This window comes from Oncorhynchus tshawytscha, linkage group LG25 (genome assembly GCF_018296145.1).
Source record: "Oncorhynchus tshawytscha isolate Ot180627B linkage group LG25, Otsh_v2.0, whole genome shotgun sequence".
Taxonomy (NCBI): domain Eukaryota; kingdom Metazoa; phylum Chordata; class Actinopteri; order Salmoniformes; family Salmonidae; genus Oncorhynchus; species Oncorhynchus tshawytscha.
Window position 1 is genome coordinate 43850211 of NC_056453.1, and position 20622 is coordinate 43870832.

The 20622-nt window shown below is 41.1% G+C and overlaps 1 protein-coding gene across 1 annotated transcript in view; it reads left to right on the plus strand.

The window, feature by feature from the left end:
* The first annotated feature begins 3916 nt into the window (after positions 1–3916).
* LOC112224713 (vesicle transport protein SFT2A-like) overlaps positions 3917–20622 on the plus strand; it is a 28277-nt gene continuing 11571 nt past the window's right edge. The window contains exons 1-6 of the mRNA XM_042305785.1: positions 3917–4098; positions 5016–5102; positions 7659–7741; positions 17376–17457; positions 18015–18050; positions 18477–18535. Coding sequence (XP_042161719.1) covers positions 4033–4098; positions 5016–5102; positions 7659–7741; positions 17376–17457; positions 18015–18050; positions 18477–18535 — 413 coding nt within the window. The 5' untranslated portion in view covers positions 3917–4032. The remainder of the gene's footprint in view (positions 4099–5015; positions 5103–7658; positions 7742–17375; positions 17458–18014; positions 18051–18476; positions 18536–20622) is intronic.

Sequence of the window (20622 nt, forward strand, 5' to 3'; positions counted from 1 at the left end):
GTGAAAAACTGAAAATAAGCCACTACACAACAATAAACAACACATTAACTGCACTATATCGGTGACAAACGGTGCCCACAAACTGTTAGGGCCTACATAAAGCTGTCCCAACACCAGAGTCCCAACACTTTACCACTGCTACACCTGGCTATCAGCCGAGCCTTGTGTGGCAACGAGAAAGTTAATTCAGCCTTTAAAAAAAAAACATAGCTGATATGGCTGACTTGCTTAAACGTGGGGTTTCTACTGACAATTGAGATGTACTAACTATGGCATAAGGGGACGACAAGCAGATAAGAGGCTATCTGTAATTTTGGTTAAGACATTAATGAGCGAGCTAGGATGGACGTAGTCAATAATACTATTTGTTCTGCACTTTTGTACAGAGACAGAATTTAGAACATGGGTCGTTCTTACAGTGTTCTGCCTGTACACCAAGTCAGAACTGTAGGATAACTAAAGGGGGCATATAAGCAGACAATGAAAGCTCTTACAATATTAAATGACTACATGTCTCTAAAACCAGGTTATAGACAACATGTGCACGACCGAGTCAGAACAGTAGGCGAAATTAATAGGTGAAAATAGACCAAATTATTAGGGTGAGGCACATGCGTTATTAACATCTTACTACACAACATACACTTAGTATAACTTTCTTAGCTACAGTATACATATCTCCCTGGCATATTACATCATTTATGCAGCAGCCTACAATACATTTTCGGACTCACCTTGTGCTAAACTCGCTTGAACAGGAAGGAGGCGCGGCGGTCCTACATTGACAAATTTTGTCATCAAAGTCTGGCATTCTCTGGATTTATGGTGCTTTCTTTCAAGACAACTGGGGACTCTGTGGGGGGTGAGAGAAGTTGAATCATGATGACGTCAGTGATCTTCAGGTTGTCGCTCTAGAGAACCCCGAGTTCCCGATTTTACAAATCCGAGTTGGATGAAAGTTCAAAGCGTATTTTCCTTTTTCCCGAGTTCCCAGTTGTCTTGAACTCACTAAAGTCTGATTTTGCAGTTCCGAGTTAAGTTGTTTTGAGCGAGGCACAAATCATGCTTCACTGACAATATGGCCAATGTTGAATGTTTATCATTTTAAACTTGGAAAAGAGTCCCTTAATCTTAGATTTGGGACCACACAGCCACTCCACTGAATAGCAGGCTAATGATTGCTTTGCAGTGCTTGCAGTTAGCCACGGATTCCTTTCAAACCACTCATTGTTGAATTTTTAGATTTCCAACTTGTGACAAGCTCTGTGACATCACTCGCAGATGTGTGTAGATCCATTTGTGCCATTTACCCCCCCCCCTTTTTTTTTTCTCCATTGAGTTTAATAACAAAATGACATGCGTCATTCAGTTGTGGCTTGTTAGCTCTGACCATAACTTACTCCATGTACGTCTAATAGACCCTTATTCCATATGACGGTGGACTCGGTACAGTATTGTACCACAGTTCAACTTCAAACCATGTTTCATAGAGTATAAAAGCTTTGAAACAACGGCAGCACAAGGTAACCTACTGGCTAACTACAGTGAGTTGGATGAAGCTGCATCTTCAGTAGTCTCTCTCTCTCTCAATCTCTCTCTGTGTCTCTCTCTCTCTGCTTTCTTTGACAGTACATTCTGTCACCACTACAGACCATATCAAGATGTATTGTCAACGCATTGATATCACTTGTAGATACAGTGTAGAATGGTGCAATGACTATCTGTTATGATTAATGAAGTGTTTTTTAACGCAGGTTTACATACAGACTTCTCATTTGTCAAAGTCACTTTTTCTCCAGTTCTATAGTGTTTTCTTATTTTTGTGTCGATTTTATATCATCCAATTCGGGTGTTATATTTTACATGTAGCTTGTAAACTGCTCAGCGTTCCTCCTGTTTTGTAAAAATAAGTTTGATGTGCTGCACTTCAGGTTGATAGTATAGTGAACTGAGCACAGCAGGTAAAATGTTTCAGGCATGTGGGTTTAATGACTTCAACACTAAGTAAATGGCCCTCAAGCCGTGGGTTTAATGACTTCAACACTTAGTAAATGGCCCTCGTGCTGTTTTGTTTAATGATTTCAACACTTAGTAAATAGCCCTCAAGCTGTGGGTTTAATGACTTCAACACTTAGTAAATAGCCCTCAAGCTGTGGGTTTAATGACTTCAACACTTTGTAAATGGCCCTCAAGCTGTGGGTTTAATGACTTCAACACTTTGTAAATGGCTCTCGTGCTGCTCTATATGGATAAAGCAGTGCTTCCCAAACTCGGTCCAAGGGGTGCATGTTTTGGTGTTTGTCTTAAGTGGCGAGTTGCGCAGTGGTCTAAGGCACTGCGGCTCCAAGAGGTATCACTGCATCCCCTGGTTCGAATCCAGGCTGCATCACAGCTGGCCGTGATTGGGAGTCCCATAGGGTGGCAGACTATTGGCCCAGTGTCGTCTGGTTTTGGCAGTCATTGTAAATAAGAAGTTGTTCTTAACCGATTTGCCTAGTTAAATTACATAAAACTACACAGTTGATAAATTATCAAAGCTTGATTATTTGAATCAGCTTTGTAGTGCTAGGGCAAAAAAACAAAATGTGCAGCCCTTGGGGTCCAGAGGACTGAGTTTGGGAAACACTGGATTAGAGGCACATTTTGTGTGAATTCAAGGTCTTTGGATCTCAAGTCTAAACCTCCTGCACCTACTCATTGGGCTGGTGAGTGTTGAGCCAATATCTTCTCTATCTGCAGATCCAGAGGCATCTGGCAGTCGGTCCTCTTTTCTTGGTCAAATTAATTGTGGAAGAAAATTCCCATGACATTCTGATTCATAATGTAGCTTGATTGTGGCCATGGAACCTTTGGGCTGGCCAGCATAGTGCTCACCAAAATTATAATGACAAACACCAAAGCCCTACTTTCAGAGTTATACATTTTTGTAACTACTATATCCTATGGGAGCAGCAAGAACATTTTGGATACTGAAGTTGGAAAGGTGTTAACAAGAAAATAACAAAAAATATAACCTGTTTCCAATCTCACAAATTAGTGAGATTTACTACAAAAAAATACAAAATATACCACATTAGTACCCATTGTTGAAATTAGGACAGGGATTGGTGTGTTTCACTGAGCCCAACCCAACTGGAAATGGGCTTTAAACTTCAAGTTCCAAAATGAAGTAATATCAGACTTTCTCTGCATCATTGATCATCAGCTCCCCTGAAAGGTGGTAGGTATACATTAAGAAAAGCAAGCCATTTGTCATATCAATTCATGTAGTATCCTCGCCTTTATGCCTTTTCTACATCTGCCTTTCAGTAAGCAGGAAATGAGGTTTTTGTGAATTATGCCCACACCAATAAAAAGGCATTTTTTTTATTGTATTGGCTGATGTAACCGGATTAAGTTAATGATGATCTGCTCAGATGCCATACAGTGTCCTCCTCCAGCCTTGACAAGATGAAAGGAAATTGGAATTATCAATAAAGCACCTAAATGCTTCCATACACCTCTTCCTCTCTGCCTTAACCATAAATGGAAAACACTCTTTTTTCGTAGCAAGTTAGGAGAATTTACGCCGAAGGATAGTATAGTTAAAGTAGCAGGTTAGGAGACTGAGGTTAGGGTTAGCGAAAATTCTCTAATAACGTGGTACGAAAATCACTATTCATCGAAGTGGCGTGAGAAAAATAAATATGTCCCGGTCCCGTAACTCTTTCCCTACGGATTTAAACGTCAACTTAAACAGGCAGACGTCAGAATTGGACGTCGCAACGATGCCACTTTCACATTTCCGATTCACCACTGCCAGTCTTGGATCAGTGTAAAATGCAGAGGACACTTTTCGTGACAGCATATAGACAATAAAACCAAGACTGGTAAGGCTCACTGCGGTAAAATAAGAACCGGTCTGTTTTGCTGGACGCGCTTCCTGTCAGGTGGTAACATAGACACGCCCAATCGGGAAGTCTCCGGAAGTTAGTTAGCTATATCATTTAGCTCCAAACAATATAATACACTTATACATATTTATTGTCAACGATGGACAAGCTTCGTAGTATGATAGGGGGACGAGAAGACAACGAGGAAGCAGGGCTCACGGCGCAGGTAACACAGCATGTTGTTGTACTTTATCTAGGTTTACATTAGCTTGCTAGCTAGCTAACTTGCTAAATGCAAAACATTGGCTTTGACATAGGAGTCGAGCGGTGTATTTCCGTGGACGATATCAAATGCATAATTTTCTTGTTCTTAGTCGCCACGAGTATTTAAACTAACACTATACCTTGTTATAATTGATACACATTATGTTGAGTGTATGTCGACTGTGCTGAAATAGTTTGGTGACTAGGTAGTAGGAGTAAAGCCGCGCATGCGCCGATGCTGCTCAGGTGAAAACTAGAGTTTTGACCTTAGAGATCTTAATGAATTGTATGGCTTTGACAACTAATAATGTCTTCTCGTTAATCCTGTGTATTTGTATGCATCCCTGCTCATTTACATGCTTTCATAAGGAGATGGTGGATCAGATGAGGTAAGGTTTGTGTTGAACACTCGTTTTCGTCCACAAGAAGACCGGCTGTATCTAATTCATTCACTTAGTGATACACTTAGTTGAAGACGTGCAGACATTGTGTTTATTTCCCCTTACTAGTAATGCACACTTCAAAAACAGTACATTGGTTCAAAAAACAATGCTACTCCGCTGATTTACATTAAAACCATGGCTTTCCTTTTCCTGTCCCATTGTTATCCGATGTCTTGAAACAAATATTGATTAGCGCTGGTGTCATAGAAGTTAACCTACGACCCTTGTTTTTTTTTTTTAACTATGTTGTTTTTGTGTAACTGTGTTTGTGTAATTTGATGTTTTTGTGTGTACAAAAAGGGGCCTTACTTTAACTATATCTTCTTTGCCACTGGTCAGCATGGTAGAACCATCAGTAGGAAGAGAAACCCTGGGTCTGTGCTTTGGGTCGTTGCCCGTCTTGTCTTGTGACATCCTGCCATTGTTCTCTCCTCAGGTTCTGGATGCCTCGACGCTCAGCTACAGCACCCGGGTGAAGTGGTTCGTCATATGCTTCGCGTCAGGCATCCTGTGCTCCATACTGGTGAGATTTCACCCTATTTCAGTGTTATTGTGATTCTGTAACGGTGCGCTTTTCCCCTAATATAGTGCACTATTTTTGACCTGGCCTGTACTCTATAGTACTACTCTGAGACAGTTTTACAGGCCCTCCTGGCCTGTCTGTCTGAACCACGCCGGTAGTTTCGTGAGTTTGTGTGTTGACATTTTTTTTTTGTAAAGCAACTTTGTTCTAGAAAATGGTTATTATTGTTTCACTTTCTGTAATGTTTGGTTGCACATTCCCCCCTTCCCTTCCAATGCCCACGGCTGTTTCCGTCCACAAAGCACTTTCTTATCAGATTTTCTTCCTCGTGCACACTACAGTATTCTCCTTCTGTCATCCACCTCAACAAACAAGTATCTGTCCACAGCATGATACCAGTGATGACTGTACTCTACAGTAAACCACATCATGATACCAGTGATGACTGTACTCTACAGTAAACCACATCATGATACCAGTGATGACTGTACTCTACAGTAAACCACATCATGATACCAGTGATGACTGTACTCTACAGTAAACCACATCATGATACCAGTGATGACTGTACTCTACAGTAAACCACATCATGATACCAGTGATGACTGTACTCTACAGTAAACCACATCATGATACCAGTGATGACTGTACTCTACAGTAAACCACATGATACCAGTGATGACTGTACTCTACAGTAAACCACATCATGATACCAGTGATGACTGTACTCTACAGTAAACCACATCATGATACCAGTGATGACTGTACTCTACAGTAAACCACATCATGATACCAGTGATGACTGTACTCTACAGTAAACCACACCATGATACCAGTGATGACTGTACTCTACAGTAAACCACACCATGATACCAGTGATGACTGTACTCTACAGTAAACCACACCATGATACCAGTGATGACTGTACTCTACAGTAAACCACACCATGATACCAGTGATGACTGTACTCTACAGTAAACCACACCATGATACCAGTGATGACTGTACTCTACAGTAAACCACATCATGATACCAGTGATGACTGTACTCTACAGTAAACCACATCATGATACCAGTGATGACTACTCTACAGTAAACCACAGCAGTGTCCTCTATCAAGCCATAAGGTTATGGGCTGGCCTGCCTACAGACCAGTTGTCTCCTCTGTTAGTGTGGTTATGGGCTGGCCTGCCTACAGAACAGTTGTCCCCTCTGTTAGTGTGGTTATGGGCTGGCCTACAGAACAGTTGTCCCCTCTGTTAGTGTGGTTATGGGCTGGCCTGCCTACAGAACAGTTGTCTCCTCTGTTAGTGTGGTTATGGGCTGGCCTGCCTACAGAACAGTTGTCTCCTCTGTTAGTGTGGTTATGGGCTGGCCTGCCTACAGAACAGTTGTCTCCTCTGTTAGTGTGGTTATGGGCTGGCCGGCCTACAGAACAGTTGTCTCCTCTGTTAATGTGGTTATGGGCTGGCCTGCCTACAGAACAGTTGTCTCCTCTGTTAGTGTGGTTATGGGCTGGCCTGCAGAAGAAGTGTACTGATAACAACTCTGGAGACTGATTATTCACACCCTGTTAACAACACTGGTAACAGCCATATATATATATATATATATTTCCCTCGTTCGTCATCGGTTCTACTAGTTCAGGAATGTGTCGAACATGAATCATGCATTAGTCTTTCATTAGGAGATGGATCAGGTCAGGTTGGTGTTAAACACCATGGGTTTATTCCACAAGAGCAGAGCCTTTATCTAATAGCCTGCAGCAGGGCTCTCCAACCCTGTTCCTGGAGAGGGACCCTCCTGTAGGTTTATATCAGGGCTCTCCAACCCTGTTCCTGTAGGTTTATATCAGGGCTCTCCAAACCTGTTCCTGGAGAGGTACCCTCCTGTAGGTTTACATCAGGCCTCTCCAACCCTGTTCCTGTAGGTTTACATCAGGGCTCTCCAACCCTGTTCCTGGAGAGATACCCTCCTGTGGGTTTATATCAGGGCTCTCCAACCCTGTTCCTGGAGAGGTACCCTCCTGTAGGTTTACATCAGGGCTCTCCAACTCTGTTCCTGGAGAGATACCCTCCTATGGGTTTATATCAGGGCTCTCCAACCCTGTTCCTACAGGAGGGTCCCTCTCCAGGAACAGGGTTGGAGAGCCCTGGACTATATGATCAACTTTAAAAAAAAAAAAATTGCTAAATGAGTCAAAGATCCTGTTTTTGTGAACCAGCATGTCCATGTGTAGAAAGTGATATGGTGTTTCACCACTAGGTGGCGATCATGTAACATTGTACGTGTAACATTTCAGGGAACCATTTTCCTTAGGCCCACAGATCGTTCTTGTTCAAAATAAACTACAAAAACAATACAAATATTATCATTTTAAATGATTAGACTTACCTGATATTTACCAAATAGCCTAATTCCAGTTAACATTGATCTAGCATACCTCTTCTCTTGTCTTCCAGGAGTTTTATAGCCGATCAAACTGCATGCAAACTGATGGTAGGATGATGCCTAGGTGGACATAGTAATAATTTCATTTTTGTGTGTTTTAACAAGGGCACTGCACTGCTGTTCTTACCCAACGGCACCAAGCTGTTTGCTGTGTTCTACACACTAGGTAACCTTGCTGCACTCTCCAGGTGAGTCTAGTCACTCATTTTGTTTATGGTCTGCTACCAATACCGTTGTTACTGCCAGAGCTAGCGACAAAGCTATTTCCAGTACAAGAAATTCAGGAATTAAGCTATACTAAATGCATACTTATTTCATACTTTTTACATTTTTAAAATGACATTACACTTCAATTCTAATTTATTGTGAGGTTATTTCACTCCTATCCATTTAACTGGACTTGGACCCAGACACATGGAGTTGTTGGTGTTTTCTAACACCTGTGTGTCGATGTGAATGGTAAATACCACTCCGCTAACGTGATTGATGGGGAGCCTAACCTTTTTTTTTGTCCACACTTTACAAAATGACCTATCAATTATTGATCTCCTGTCCCCGTCACTCAGCTTGGAGTCGGTAGCAGTCCGTGAAGTAGCTGCCAAAGTCTCATTTCAGTTCATTGTCGAGGGCTGTTCCAAGTCACGGAATCTAGAATTAGACTTCTGTCCCTGTTCTAGAATTAGAATCCTGTCCCTGTTCTAGAATTAGAATCCTGTCCCTGTTCTAGAATTAGACTTCTGCCCCTGTTCTAGAATTAGAATCCTGTCCCTGTTCTAGAATTAGAATCCTGTTCTAGAATTAGAATCCTGTCCCTGTTCTAGAATTAGATTCCTGTCCCTGTTCTAGAATTAGAATCCTGTCCCTGTTCTAGAATTAGAATCCTGTCCCTGTTCTAGCGGTTCTATTTCTATGTTTCAGGTGTCAGTAAGACCACGTGGTTTGTCTGTCATACTATGCAGTAGTTGTTTTAAATGTTGAGCCAGAACAGAAGCACGGTGGACGGGTTCCCCATTGAGCTTGGTGTAGTAGTCCTGTGTGGTTCAGTAGGTAAGACACTAACAAACACCAAGGTCATAGGTTCATTTCCCGCAGGGATCACACACACACCATTTTTTTTGTCCCCATGCACTCACTGTACTGTAAGTAAGTTGCTTTGGACACAATGTACAGCTGTCTAGGATTCATTGTGGTATAGGGTTTCTATGGTTCAGTAATGTCTTTTGATTGAATTCCTGATGATGGAACAGGTCTGTTGGGTTTAGTTCTCTATCTAAGAATCAACAGGGTTTAGTTCTCTATCTAAGAATCAGGAGAGGGTTGAGAGCTGCCAGATAAATGTATTACACGTGACTCTCTCCAAGATTCGAGTATATACAGTGCCTTGCGAAAGTATTCGGCCCCCTTGAACTTTGCGACCTTTTGCCACATTTCAGGCTTCAAACATAAAGATATAAAACTGTATTTTTTTGTGAAGAATCAACAACAAGTGGGACACAATCATGAAGTGGAACGACATTTATTGGATATTTCAAACTTTTTTAACTTACGTCCACCTGAGACGCAGACGTCCCATCTATGCATCTGGAAATGCAAATGCGCTACGCCAAATGCTAAAATCATCTTCCAAAATCTCTCTTCCATAACGTCCTGTCGGAGACCGGATGGAAAGTGGTCTCGCTAACTCGTTTGACCAAGAAACAACGCCCAGGGAATTGACAAGAGTGGTGACATCGTGTGGAAGCTGTAGGACTTGCAATCTAGGCCCTATTTAATTTCTTGCCCCTTGAACAATACATGCAAGTGGCGCATGGATATTTTTTTCAGTTTTCAGTGATCAGTTTTTCTTGCGCTTTTCGATAAAACAGACGCTCTGTTATAGTCACAGCGGTGATTTAACCAGTTTTAGAAACGTGAGTGTTTTCTATCCACACATACTAATCATATGCATATACTATATTCCCGCATGAGTAGCAGGACGCTGAAATGTTGCGCGATTTTTAACAGAATGTTCGAAAAAGTAGGGGGTAGGATCAACAGGTTTTAACAAATCAAAAACTGAAAAATTGGGCGTGCAAAATGATTCAGCCCCCTTAAGTTAATACATTGTAGCGCCACCTTTTGCTGCGATTACAGCTGTAAGTCGCTTGGGGTATGTCTCTATCAGTTTTGCACATCGAGAGACTGAAATTGTTTCCCATTCCCATGGAGAGCATTTGTGAAGAGCAGTTTTCAGTTCTTTCCACAGATTCTCGATTGGATTCAGGTCTGGACTTTGACTTGGCCATTCTAACACCTGGATATGTTTATTTTTGAACCATTCCATTGTAGATTTTGCTTTATGTTTTGGATCATTGTCTTGTTGGAAGACAAATCTCCGTCCCAGTCTCAGGTCTTTTGCAGACTCCATCAGGTTTTCTTCCAGAATGGTCCTGTATTTGGCTCCATCCATCTTCCCATCAATTTTAACCATCTTCCCTGTCCCTGCTGAAGAAAAGCAGGCCCAAACCATGATGCTGCCACCACCATGTTTGACAGTGGGGATGGGGTGTGTTCAGGGTGATGAGCTGTGTTGCTTTTACGCCAAACATAACGTTTTGCATTGTTGCCAAAAAGTTCAATTTTGGTTTCATCTGATCAGAGCACCTTCTTCCACATGTTTCCCAGGTGGCTTGTGGCAAACTTTAAACAACACTTTTTATGGATATCTTTAAGAAATGGCTTTCTTCTTGCCACTCTTCCATAAAGGCCAGATTTGTGCAATATACGACTGATTGTTGTCCTATGGACAGAGTCTCCCACCTCAGCTGTAGATCTCTGCAGTTCATCCAGAGTGATCATGGGCCTCTTGGCTGCATCTCTGATCAGTCTTCTCCTTGTATGAGCTGAAAGTTTAGAGGGACGGCCAGGTCTTGGTAGATTTGCAGTGGTCTGATACTCCTTCCATTTCAATATTATCGCTTGCACAGTGCTCCTTGGGATGTTTAAAGCTTGGGAAATCTTTTTGTATCCAAATCCGGCTTTAAACTTCTTCACAACAGTATCTCGGACCTGCCTGGTGTGTTCCTTGTTCTTCATGATGCTCAATTTTTCAGTTTTTGATTTGTTAAAAAGTTGCATAAAAAGCATTTAGCCTGTTGGCTCGCTTCACTGGGCAGCTCACTTTTGTAGGAGCCCTCTGAGACTGTGTAGTAGGATTCCATCTTAGTCCTGTATTGATGATTTTCTTGTTTGATGGTTTGTCTGAGGGCATAGCGTGATTTCTTATAAGCATCCGGATTAGTATCCCGCTCCTTAAAAGCGGCAGCTCTGGCCTTTAGCTCAGTGTTGATGTTGCCTATAATGAATGGCTTCTGGTTGGGATATGTACGTAAGGTCACTGTGGGGACGACGTCGTCAGCGCACTTATTGATGAAGCTGATGACTGAAGTGGTATACTCCTCTATGCCATTTGATGAATCATGGAACATATTCCAGTCTGTGCTAGCAAAACACTCCTGTAACTTAGCATCTGCGTCATATGACCACTTCCGTATTGAGCAAGTCACTGGTACTTCCTGCTTTAGTTTTTGCTTGTAATCAGAAATTAGTAGGTTAGAATTACGGTCAGATTTGCCAAATGGAAGGAGAGCTTTGTACGTGTCTGTGTGTGGAGTAAAGGTGGTCTAGAGTTGTTTTTCCTCTGGTTGCACATTTAACATTCTGGTAGAAATGAGGTAAAACGGATTTAAGTTTGCCTGCATTAAAGTCCCTGGCCACTAGGAGCGCCACCTGGATGAGCATTTTGTTTGCTTATGGCCTTATACAGCTCATTGAGTTTGGTCTTAGTGCCAGCATGGGTTTGTGGTGGTAACTAGACCTCTACGAATAGTATTGATAGTCTTGGTAGATAGTGGTAGATCGTGTGGTCTACATCTTATCATGAGGTACCCTCTCTCTTTAAGTTTTAGGCCCTAATCTATGGATTTTACGTGACTGGCAGGGGTGTAGCCATGGGTGGGCCTTAGATGGCATAGGACCACACACTTGGCAGCCAGGCACACTCACTGGGGAGCCAGGCCCAGCCAATCAGAATGAGTTTTTCCTCACAAAAGGGCTCTATTACAGACAGAAATATTCGTCAGGACATTCCTGCAGTCAGCATGCCAATTGCGTGCTCCCTCAACTTGAGACATCTGTGGTATTGTGTTGTTGTGACCAAACTGCACATTTTAGAGTGCCTTTTTTCTTGTCCCCAGCACAAGGTGCACCTGTGTAATGATCATGCTGGTTAATCAGCTTATTGATGTGCCACACTTGTCAGGTGGATGGATTGTCTTGGCAAAGGAGAAATGCTCACAAAACAAACACATATTTGTGTTCAAAAGTTGAGAGAAATGAGCTTTTTGTGCTTCAACTCATGAAACATGGCACCAACACTTCTTCCCTGGTTCCTCCCCTCTCTCTTTATTTGGGAGTGTTTCCATGCCAGTGTGTTTCTACTTGCTGAAATGAATTTGATTGGTTATCACAGACAGGTGTCGCGTCGTCACAACCTTGTGTGGCTGTCTTTTGACACGCTATCATTTTCCTACCGGACGGTGAACTGTGACATCTCTTTTGTTTCATCCTGTGTTCCCACAGCGAAAGAAAGAAACTGGTTCAGTGTGTCCTAACTCCTGGTTACTGTTCTGAACCACAAACAGTAGTGTCATGTTTACACTGGGCCTTTTCCCCCAAATGGCACCTTATTCCCTATGTAGTGCACTACTTTTGACTAGGGCCTATTGTACACTACGTAGGGAATAGTGTGCCATTTGTAATGCAGACAAGGGCTTTTGTCCACACAGTAACTTGAAGTGCTCAGACCGTCATTTTAATTTGAGTTCGTATATTCAGGTAGGCAGGTGTATAAGTAACCATGCGTTTCATGTTGCATAATCTATACGAAGGCCCACCAGCCGGTCCCTATAAAACCATTATACAAATACATGTGTCCTGTCTTTGGCATCATTAAACTGAAGACCTATTTTTCAAATAAATTCTCTGTAATGATTATTATGGGATTTAAACAAACTTAATCATGCAACTGTAATTAACTAGGAAGTCGGGCCACCAAGGAAAATATTCAGATTACAAAGTTATAATTTTCCTAATATAACTTTCAGATATTTTAATATCTGATCAATTAGTCTTCTAATTTTTTTTTTTTTTTTTAACCTTTTTTATTTTACTAGGCAAGTCAGTTAAGAACAAATTCTTATTTTCAATGACGGCCTAGGAACAGTGGGTTAACTGTCTGTTCAGGTGGGTTAACTGTCTGTTCAGGGGCAGAACGACAGATTTGTACCTTGTCAGCTCAGGGATTCGAACTTGCAACCTTTCGGTTACTAGTCCAACGCTCTAACCACTAGGCTACCCTGCCGCCCCGAATTATTCTTTTGCCTCACGTTAGTCTCATTCCAAACGTCGTAAATTGTTGGTTATCTGCATGAACCCAGTCTTCCCTATGAGTCATCCATACATCAATTGTCTTAAATCATTTAATTACTAACTAAATAATCAATCACAGAAACAAACCAGTAGATATGGTTACAAGGGAATGATAGGAGAATGTGCCCTAGTGGGCTAAACCAGCATGGTGGTTTGTTAGACAAAAGGGGAAGTGGGGGTCAACTGAGATGAGACATGACAAAGTTGATAATTATAACGATTGAAATGCTAATCCTTTGCACATGAACGCTCAGTCATTCGGGAATAATTGCAATCAATATATATATATATATATATTTACGCTCAGTGTGTCGTCGTGATCTCTGTTGGAAAGTTTGTTTCTGTTGGAGAGTCTGTCCGCCCTCTCTCTCTCTGCCGTGGTTAGAATGGATAGTTCAGAGTAACATTCAGTGATGTTGTTATAGAATAGGTGTTTCGGCGGTTGTCAGTCTTCGCGTTGAATGATACTGAATTCCTAGCTGCAGACTAGTAATTAATATCAAAGATTTGTTCTTATTCTGTCAGTTTGATAATTTCAGAGTTTAACCACGTGGTATGGTTAAGAATTCAGCAATGGGCTCAAACCTTAGCCCACTCATAATTGAGAGAAGCATGGTCTGAAGATAAATTCCTACGGTGGGAATATTTGGAAGAGCAGAAAGGGGCTGTCCCACGACGCCAGATCAATGTCTGTGCTCATGGGGCGGGCCTATGATTTAGTTCAACTCAAGGGAATTGGAGTTTCCTTCATTAAACAGTTTAAAATCACATTAAATATTTTTTGCATAGTTTCATCTTTACTCATTCATTTTATACAACAATTAGATGCAAGCCTCACAACTGAGACTCTTGTATAAACAGGGTTATGGTAATGTGGCTGTATTGTCTCTCATGAGTTTCACATCATTGTACCAAACGGACCAGTTTGTAGCTGGCTACTTCACCGACCATGTATAATTTCTCCAGAACATTAATATTGTTCAGTTCTCAAGTTCTGTGAGGTTCCTTCCTCTATGAAAACTCACTCTCTCTCTCTATACACCTTGCCATGGTTAGCAGATGTTATTGGTCACATGCACATGGTTAGCAGATGTTATTGGTCACATGCACATGGTTAGCAGATGTTAATGGTCACATGCACATGGTCAGCAGATGTTATTGGTCACATGCACATGGTCAGCAGATGTTATTGGTCACATGCACATGGTTAGCAGATGTTATTGGTCACATGCACATGGTTAGCAGATGTTATTGCGAGTGTAGCGAAATTCTTGTGCTTCTAGTTCCGACAGTGCAGTAATATCTAACAATTCCACCACAACTACCTAATACACACATCTAAGTAAAGGAATAGAATAAGAATATATAAATATATGGATGAGCAATGCAGAGCGACAGAGGCAAGATTCAGTAGATGGTATGTAATGTACAGTTGAAGTCAGAAGTTTACATACACCTTAGCCAAATACATTTAAACTCTGTTTTTCACAATTCCTGACGTTTAAATCCTAGTAAAAATTCCCTGTCAGTTAGAATCACCACTTTATGTTAAGTAATTTAAATATCAGAATAATAGTAGAGAGAACGATTTATTTATTTCATCACATTCCCAGTGGGTCAGACGTTTACATGCACTCAATTAGTATTTGGTAGCATTGCCTTTTAAATTGATTAACTTGGGTCAAATGTTTCAGGTAGCCTTCCACAAGCTTCCCTCAATAAGTTGGGTGAATTTTGGCCCATTCCTCCTGACAGAGCTGGTGAAACTGCGTCAGGTTTGTAGGCCTCCTTGAACTCACACGCTTTTTCAGTTCTGCCCACAAATTTTCTATGGGATTGAGGTCAGGGCTTTGTGATGGCCACTCCAATACCTTGACTTTGTTGTCCTTAAGCCATTTTGCCACAACTTTGGAAGTATGCTTGGGGTCATTGTCCATTTGGAAGACCCATTTGCGACCAAGCTTTAACTTCCTGTCTTGAGATGTTGCTTCAATATATCCACATAATTTTCTCTCCTCATGATGCCATCTATTTTGTGAAGTGCACCAGTCCCTCCTGCAGCAAAGCACCCCCACAACATGATGCTGCCACCCCCGTGCTTCACAGTTGGGATGGTGTTCTTCAGCTTGCAAGCCTCCCCCTTTTTCCTCCAAACATAACGATGGTCATTATGGAAAACAGTTCTATTTTTGTATTAACAGACCAGAGGACATTTCTCCAAAAAGTACGATCTTTGTCCCCATGTGCAGTTGCAAACCATAGTCTGGCTTTTTTATGGCGGTTTTGGAGCAGTGGCTTCTTCCTTGCTGAGCGGCCTTTCAGGTTATGTCGATATAGGACTCGTTTTACTGTGGATATATATATACTTTTGTGTTTCCTCCAGCATTTTAACAAGGTCCTTTGCTGTTGTTCTGAGATTGATTTGCACTTTTCGCACAAAAGTACTTTCATCTCTAGGAGACAGAATGAGTCTCCTTCCTGAGCGTTATGACGGCTGCGTGATCCCATGGTGTTTATACTTGCGAACTATTGTTTGTACAGATGAACGTGGTACCTTCAGGCATTTTGAAAGTGCTCCCAAGGATGAACCAGACTTGTGGAGGTCTACAATTTATTTTCTCTGGTCTTAGCTGATTTCTTTTGATTATCCCTTGATGTCAAGCAAAGAGGCACTGAGTTTGAAGGTAGGCCTTGAAATACATCCACAGGTACACCTCCAATTGACTCACATGATGTCAATTAGCCTTAATCAGAAGCTTCTAAATCCATGACATAATTTTCTGGAATTTTCTACGTTTTTTAAAGGCACAGTCAATGTAGTGTATGTAAACGTTTGACCCACTAGAATTGTGATACAGTGAATTATAAGTGAAATAATCTGTCTGTAAACAATTGTTGGAAAAATTACTTGTACCCTCATACCCTGATGAAGACAGCTTGGCTGTCGAAACGTTGGTAATTAAAATTTTGCATCTGAGCTCCTAGAGTGTGTGGCTCTCTTTTTATTCTCAAGGAAAAATTACTTGTATCATGCACAAAGTAGATGTCCTAACCGACTTGCCAAAACTATAGTTTGTTAACAAGAAATTTGTGAAATGGAAGAAAAAAATAGTTTTAATGACTCCAACCTAAGTGTATGTCAACTTCTGACTTCAACAAAATATAACAAATATTTTGATTTTGTTTAACATTCTTCTGGTTACTACATGATTCCATATGTGTTATTTCATAGTTTTGATGTTCAACATTATTCTACAATGTGGAAAATAGTAAAAATAAAGAAAAACCCCTTAATGAGTAGGTTTAGGTGTTGACTGGTACTGTGTGAGTGTATATAAATATCCTATGCCTACCAGCAGATCTGTGTTGCAGACAGAATCACGGCATCCACACATTAAAACGTAATTCAAAAATGTGTTTAACTTTTTATTCGAAAATTAATCCATTTTGATCAAGTTAATCATAAGAACAAAATGTGTCAGTGATTCGTATTTTCCTGAAACGTAATACAACGGCCCAGGAATGCCCTTCTGTCTCTCTCTCTGTCTCTCTCTGTCTCTCTGTGTGTGTGTGTGTGTCTACGTTGTGTACCTGTTAGTGATGATGTAGCATTATGAGATAGACGTTAGTCTCTTGACCTCGAAAAGAGTCCATAAAGAGACAGTGTGACGGAGGCCAGTGTATAAACTGATCCCAGTACAGAGAAAGCCCAGTCTCCACCACCGGCTTCTTTACCTGCGGGATCGTCTTAGACCAGCCACCCAGACAGCTGATGTAACTGAGGAGTATTTTTGTGGGGAAAAACTCATTCTAATTGGCTGGGCCTGGCTCCCCAGTGGCTGGGCCTGGCTCCCCAGTGGCTGGGCCTGGCTCCCCAGTGGCTGGGCCTGGCTCCCCAGTGGCTGGGCCACCCATGTCTACTCCCCTACCCAGTCATGTGAAATCCATAGATTAGGGCCTAATTAATGTATTTAAATTGACTCATTTCCTCCTATGAGCTGTAACTCATTTGAAATTGTTGCATGTTTGTGTTTTTCTTTAGATATATTTTTTTCCAGTATACATGGCTTATTATAATGTCAGCCACAGAAAATCTGTTCACATTTGAAATGAGAAGGCGTTAATTGTGCTGGTCTGTTTTTATCTTTGAGTGTTGCATACATGTCAAGGTCTCTCATATCAATTTTAATATCTGCAACAACAAAATGTTTTTAATTTCCCCGGGCTTTTGATCAGTATGTAGTCGTCTTTTTCCAACTTTATAAATCATAGAAATTCAAATCCATGTGACATTATTTCTACGATTTAAAAAAAAAAAAAAAGCCGGTGTGTTTTCCCTTTGTGTGTCTACAGCACCTGTTTCCTGATGGGACCTCTGAAGCAGCTGAAGAGAATGTTTGAGCCCACCAGACTGATAGCCACCTGTGTTATGCTGGTAACTACCTACTGTACTCTAATGTCCTAGTCAACTCATGTAAATGAAACAACCAAGGGAATTAAATAAATTATATTAATACCTACTGTACTCTATGTATCATAAACGATTAGACTTTATTTGCAATGGTAAAAATGCATAATACACACACACACACACACACAAGTGTAATGTCCTAGTCCACTAAAGTAAGTTAAACAACCACACATATCACAATCATTGCAAGTAATCCCATAACTGAGGGATGTGGCTGGATCGATGTTGCTAAGCACTAGGCATTTCTTAATTTAGTCTATATTTGTCAAAAATGAATTGATAAACATTATTTTAAATGACACAACAAAAAATGTCTGTTAAATATTACATTGCATCTTTTTTTTGGCGGCGGCGTTTTCACTAAAGCGGATTCGATCTTTTAAAGTTAATCTGCCTTCAGGGCACAAAGCTGAGTGGTAATCTGAAGTAAATCCCTCCACAGAAGATTAATCAGAGAATTTATTAATTTAATCAATATTTTTAAAAGATGTTTAATTAATTTTTCCTCTTTCTGCCTCCAGCTCTGTCTCATTTTGACACTTTGTGCAGTTTTCTGGGTAAGTATCTGAAAGCCTCTGAAACAGTAACATACATCGTGACCTTATGGCAGCGTTTCCCAAACTAATTTTTAGGGGTCCCCACTGGGGGGCAGAAATGTGTGTGTATATATATTTATTTATTTATTTATTTGTTGTTGCCGTAGCACTACACAGCTGATCCAAATCAAATTGTATTTGTCACATACACGTGGTTAACAGATGTTAATGCAGTATAGCGTAGATTAGCGGAATGCTTGTAAATTAAAGCTTGACGATGAATTGATTTATTTAAATCATCTGTGTAGTACTACTACCCCCCCCCCAAAATGTGCACTCCTTGGGAACCCCAGGACTGAGTTGGGGGGGACACACACTGGCCTAATGCGCTGTAACAAATTTACAACACCGCTGTCCGAGAATAGACGTTCTCTCTGTTCTCTGTAGTGGGGAAAGAAGGGGTTGGCCATCATCTTCTGCATTCTACAGTTCTTGGCTATGACATGGTAAGTAAACACTCCACTTACAGTGCATTCAATTTAGGCCTAGATTCAATCCGTGTATGTCGTCTCAATCGGACGTTACGAATTGCGGATGTATATCTGTTGCTCGTATTACTATCCTTCTACCTTCCTAAAATATTTTGTGACGACTGATGAGTCCTCTCCTTCAGTGTCAAACTAGGGTTGAAACAGTGTTGACAGTCATTGATCTACAAGTCATTTTGCCTAACTAACAGCCCCAGGGAATATCAGTCATTTTGCATGCCTAACTAACAGCCCCGGGGAATATCAGTCATTTTACATGCCTAACTAACAGACCCGGGGAATATCAGTCATTTTGCATGCCTAACTAACAGACCCGGGGAATATCAGTCATTTTGCATGCCTAACTAACAGACCCAGGGAATATCAGTCATTTTGCATGCCTAACTAACAGCCCCGGGGAATATCAGTCATTTTGCATGCCTAACTAACAGCCCGGGAGTATCAGTCATTTTGCATGCCTAACTAACAGCCCCGGGGAATATCAGTCATTTTGCATGCCTAACTAACAGCCCCGGGGAGTATCAGTCATTTTGCATGCCTAACTAACAGCCCCGGGGAATATCAGCCATTTTGCATGCCTAACTAACAGACCCGGGGAATATCAGTCATTTTGCATGCCTAACTAACAGCCCCGGGGAATATCAGCCATTTTGCATGCCTAACTAACAGCCCGGGGAATATCAGTCATTTTGCATGCCTAACTAACAGACCCATGGAATATCAGTCATTTTGCATGCCTAACTAACAGACCCGGGGAATATCAGTCATTTTGCATGCCTAACTAACAGACCCAGGGAATATCAGTCATTTTGCATGCCTAACTAACAGACCCAGGGAATATCAGTCATTTTGCATGCCTAACTAACAGACCCGGGGAATATCAGTCATTTTGCATGCCTAACTAACAGACCCAGGGAATATCAGTCATTTTGCATGCCTAACTAACAGACCCAGGGAATATCAGTCATTTTGCATGCCTAACTAACAGCCCCGGGGAATATCAGTCATTTTGCATGCCTAACTAACAGACCCATGGAATATCAGTCATTTTGCATGCCTAACTAACAGACCCATGGAATATCAGTCATTTTGCATGCCTAACTAACAGACCCATGGAATATCAGTCATTTTGCATGCCTAACTAACATCTTAGAGTTCATCAATAGAGTTTTAAATGCAGGAAAGCAAGAAGCAAAAATAATTTGTTTGCATGAAGTGTGTTTTGTCCCCTTATGGGGGGGGGGGGCAAATGATTTCACATGTGGATAATCACATGACATCATGTAAAACCACGTGTTTCAGGAACACTTCACATGTGGTGATTACACTATATATGAATGCCCATGATTTTAGAATGAGATGTTTGACGAGCAGGTAACATATCTTGACACACTTTGACATACATTTTATACAGTAATTATTATTCGATGTCCTTACCTGGGCTTTGAACTCAAAACCACTTGGTTCACGACATACCGATCTTTCCTGCTAGGCCACCGTGTCGGTTACTGATTTCACCTGTATTCCTTCACATTATTGATAATGCACTCAAGGAAAAACAATATTTATGATCCTGATTGAGGGGTAACATTTAAAACCAGAATAATTAAGCCCCACCAATGTTACAGACTATACCAAGAATCCTCAAATAGCTGAGATGATGAATCACTGATGAGAGAACAGTCAGAATAACTGATGTATAATAGTGGAGATGGTACCTAAGTAATGAATGTTAAAGGGGATGCTACAGACTTTGTGATACAGCAGAAAGATCAGCGTACCTCAAATCCAGAGGTTGTGAGTTCAAATCCCAGGTCGGGTCATATTTTAGCTGAACAGCGATAACACATGGAATTGCACATTTGAAAATGTGATTAAAATATCACATTTTGACCCACGATTTCATGTGAAATGTCAAGATTCACATGTGAAATTATGTTAATTTATACATGTAAAATCAAGTTCAAATCCTCAAAGAATGAATGTGTACTCTACGTCAAGTGTCCTTGAGCACGGAGTGTCCTTGAGCACTTGTGTTTCTGAAC